The sequence below is a fragment of the Pundamilia nyererei genome, unplaced genomic scaffold (genome assembly GCF_000239375.1).
Source record: "Pundamilia nyererei isolate P.nyererei 1_Seehausen unplaced genomic scaffold, PunNye1.0 scaffold00063, whole genome shotgun sequence".
NCBI classification, from domain to species: Eukaryota; Metazoa; Chordata; class Actinopteri; order Cichliformes; family Cichlidae; genus Pundamilia; species Pundamilia nyererei.
Genome location: NW_005187464.1, coordinates 2,497,035 through 2,501,112, shown reverse-complemented (window position 1 = coordinate 2,501,112; position 4,078 = coordinate 2,497,035). Strand labels below are relative to the sequence as shown.

The following is a 4,078-nucleotide window of genomic DNA, read 5'->3' as shown; positions in this document are numbered from 1 at the left end:
CTACATTCTTCTGGATCGTAGACTAACTCTACCTGAACAAAGTCCTGGTAAGGAGAATATATATCTTGTTGGTTTTATTCTTTTATTCTTTATTTTTAGGAATCAGACTTCCTTAAATGAAACAGGTAAATATTAATTAGTGGTTTTGCTTGCTTGTTTAATACATTTAATTAGTAATAAGGCTGTTATCATGGAATAATTATAATAATGCACTGACATGAATCCAAATAAAACTTCTAAACTTCTTGCTCAGTTTCATTCAAATGGTCAGCACACATATTAGTCAGTTGATAGTTGATGATCCCACATTATAAAATGCCCATTTCCTGCTGTACAGCGTGTCCCGTTGTGTTGCTGGAATTCACTCTGAATATTTTCTAGATCATTTTCCCAAGCTCTATCTCTCATCTGAACAAGGACTGTCTGTCTCCTGCTGGGTCCTTTGTAGTGTTGTGGGAACGGTGTTGTGAGGATCAAGTGACAGAGAGACAGAGAGGTTCCCTTGACCGCTAATCTGCTACTGAAACTTTGCGAGCGTATACACACACACACACACACACACACACACACACACACACACACACACACACACACACAAAGCCACCCTGTCCTTCACTACGTTTGACATCCAAAAAACAGTTAACCTTTTGTAAAGTCAAGGAAATACCATGAACACCTGTTGCGTTGGTACTAATATTACTGACAGTAACATCATTGATCATTAAAAACCGATTACAAAGACGTGCCATTTGAAGGCGCATAGACACCTGTATCCTTCTCTGTTTGCTTCTGTTCTTTTAGAAATCCTCTATCAGTCTCTTCTTGAATATAAAACACATCTTATTATCATACGTAAAAGAATATGTGAGAGTCCCACAGTCTCAGTGAGAGGCTCTTCTTCAGCCCATAGCCGAGCTGTGGTCATTTGCATTTAGATTTTATGCTGACTTGAGTTGAATTATGTCTGCACAGAGCTGAGACTGACAGACTGAAGAGTCTCCGGCCACGAAGTCAGTCATCTCTTGATGCAGATGCTTAGGATGAACAGCCACGAGGCAGCCGTGCATACGCTCATTGAAAGACTCCTTTCATCATTTTCAGTGGGCGATCAGTGGTCTTGAATATAAGACCCTACTTGTATTTCCATCAAAGTCTGCTGAAATGCTAGAATAAAGCACATTTGCTCAAGGATCACAAAAGAGCTTTTCTACAACCGGATCTCATGCAACACTACATTTAAATGACTGCCAAAGGTCAAACAGACTGGCTTTTGAAGTTATGATGTGTGTAATTTAAACATTCATCTGCTCTCTTCGAAGATATGAACCTGTAAGAGACTAAACCTCTGTGATTGTGCTCTGGTTCTGTTTCTCAAGTTTATGCATTTCCTCCGTCTTGTCTTCGTAGTTAAAAATAAACGTATAAGTACCCCAAGGGCAAGTCATGCTACATAGCCAAACTTAGCTAATATGTAATAACAGAAATTAACCATTTAATGTAAGATGAGAGCAGGTTTCAGCATTAAAGACAACTAAAAGTAATGACTAGCAATGGAAATACACAACCAAAATAAATGTACATATGCTTTAAATACAAACAACTGGCTGAGATTAGTAGCTAACATTATAGCTAACTGTCAGCTAATAGCACAGAACTACTAAAATCAAGTTTAAGCTGCTCACTTGTTAACTTATAGGATGGATAAATAAATAAATAAAACACATTTAAAAGTTGTCATTAAAGTTATTCTAGTCAGTCTTGAGGAAAAAAATATCTATTTACCAACTGGTTGGCGAGTGTTTGCTGGAAGTCGCTGGCTGTCGGTATGAAATCAGCTGCAAAGAGGAGGCTACCTTTTTAATGTTTAATGCAGATTGCCACAGTTGCCTGTAGTTTGCTTGGAAGGTGCCAGTTGTCTGCAAATACTCATAAAATACTTGCCGAGCAGTAGTAGAAGTTTTAAAAGTTTGAGGCAAACCTTAAACGAAGAATGTTCATCTTTAAAGTAAAATTTGTACTTCGTTGCCCCAACCAACACATTTCAAAAGGTGCAGCTTTTACTCTGAAGGCGCCCAGAGAGTAGTTAGTGAATCTTTGCACTCAAGAGCACATGCTCCACGGAAACTACCAACCAACAAAATCAAGCTTTTTGCCAAATGGTCGGGTATCTGGCAAGATCTGTCGCTGGCTGACGGGGCAAGGCCTAGCATCAACCTCCAGCGACCATTTGCCATCAGGTTGGGGAATACACATTTTGCCCTTGCGACCAATGGTGTCCAGGGCTGTGTAATTGGCGTCTTGTTCAACTGACCTGACATTTGTCACATTTACAAAAAATGCTAGACAAGTTAACGCCATGCGGTTAGTGGTCACATGCCTGCAAAACCTTGATATTGTAATGTAAAAGCTGTCCAGATCAAGTTTAAATTGAGTTGATAAAGGTGCCGTGAGGCATATCAGAAAGGTTGGGAACCACTGGCTTGAAACACAACATTGTTTAACCCCCGAACCTTTTTGCTTTGTTCTTTACGCCTTCACAGCCGCCAATCATGGCCTCCAGTATTTCAATGAAAAGCTACTCTATTGGCCGTCAGCCCTCCTTTTCCAGCCGTTCGCTGATGGACACCGGCCGTGCTCGCTCTCGGGCTTCTGTGTCTTTCGCTGTAGCGAGCCCGCTCACCCGTTCAGCTTCCATCAGCCAGGATCTCAACGGGCCAGCAAGCCTTCAAATTAATGGACTCCATGGCAACAGCACCAATGAGAAGGAAGCTATGCAGAGTCTCAACAACCGTCTGGCCAACTACCTGGACAAGGTCTGACAATAACACAGCACTCCACTGTTACGTTATCAGCCCAGGAAATAACACAAGCAGTAAGCTGAAAGACTTTGATCATTAACCTGTGTCCTCCCTTCTCTGTGGCTCTTTGTATCCTCCAGGTGCGTTCACTGGAGCGCTCCAACGCTGATCTGGAAATGAAAATTAAGCAGCTGATGCTCGAACGCATTCCCAAAGGTCATGACCTCGATTCCATGATGGCCCAAGCTCATGCTGTTGAGCAAGAGGTAGGCATCGAGTGGCAGGCAGGCAGGGGAAAATGTCAGGTCAGCATAAGATCTGAGTTTAGAAGGGGCAAACAAGGCTCAAGGTTATAATGACTGATCACTTTACATAGACAAAACATTCATGCAAATATCAGATCTATTTTAGCAGGAAGTGCACTAGGAGAGTCATCACAGGCAGAATCAGCTCATACTTCTAGTTAACAAGTAGTAAAAGAAGCCAGGCCAGAGTTAATGATTGTTTTGTGCTTTTTAAAACAGAATTAGTCACAGTTCAATGAAGCTCGAACTTCTCACCAGCCACAAATCCAACTCTTAATGTATTATTTAGAAACCTTGTTGCTATTAGTGTAACACACAAAGGTAACATGAACATACACTAACGTTAAATTATATTATATAAGCTTTAATCCAGGATTTAATGCTATTATTGACCTATGTTAATATTTATCAGGTGAGGAAGAAGACCTTGGAAAATGCTCGTCTCATGCTAGAGATCGATAATGCTAAACTGGCTGCCGATGACTTCAGAATCAAGTGAGTGATTAATGATTGCACCATGGTGATGTAAAGCTGTTTTTGCAGAATGATACAAAGAGATGTTTCTGTTAATAATGTCATTGACGCCTCTGTCATGTTTTGGTCAAACATTTGCTCAATCAACAAAAAAATGTTTGCACATTAACACAGCGTTCTTTGGAAAAAGTTATTTAAGTACTGATTATTAAATTAAAAGATTACTGTAGGAACACTAAAAAGCATAAAAAGGATAGTATGTCAGCTAACATACAGTTTTCATTACATACAGCCAAATATTTATTAGTATATATCAGTAAATGTATATTTAATACAAAGTTTTTCTTATTATTAGAAAATGTTTGTGTTCTTTGAGTTTTTATTGCTGTATTAATTAATTTCAGGCTACTTTTGTAAGACTTCCTGACTGCATAGGCATTTCTTACTACTTTGACTAATAAATATTATGCAAAGGGAAGTCAGAAGCAGAAGTACAGCAAC

At 39.6% G+C, this 4,078-nt stretch overlaps 1 protein-coding gene across 1 annotated transcript in view; it reads left to right on the top strand.

The window, feature by feature from the left end:
• Positions 1–4,078, top strand: part of LOC102193097 (keratin, type I cytoskeletal 18) — an 8,761-nt gene continuing 4,683 nt past the window's right edge. Inside the window, exons 1-4 of the mRNA XM_005735321.1 lie at positions 1–47; positions 2,541–2,813; positions 2,939–3,064; positions 3,516–3,598. Of these exons, the coding sequence (XP_005735378.1) occupies positions 2,550–2,813; positions 2,939–3,064; positions 3,516–3,598 (473 nt within the window). The 5' untranslated portion in view covers positions 1–47; positions 2,541–2,549. The remainder of the gene's footprint in view (positions 48–2,540; positions 2,814–2,938; positions 3,065–3,515; positions 3,599–4,078) is intronic.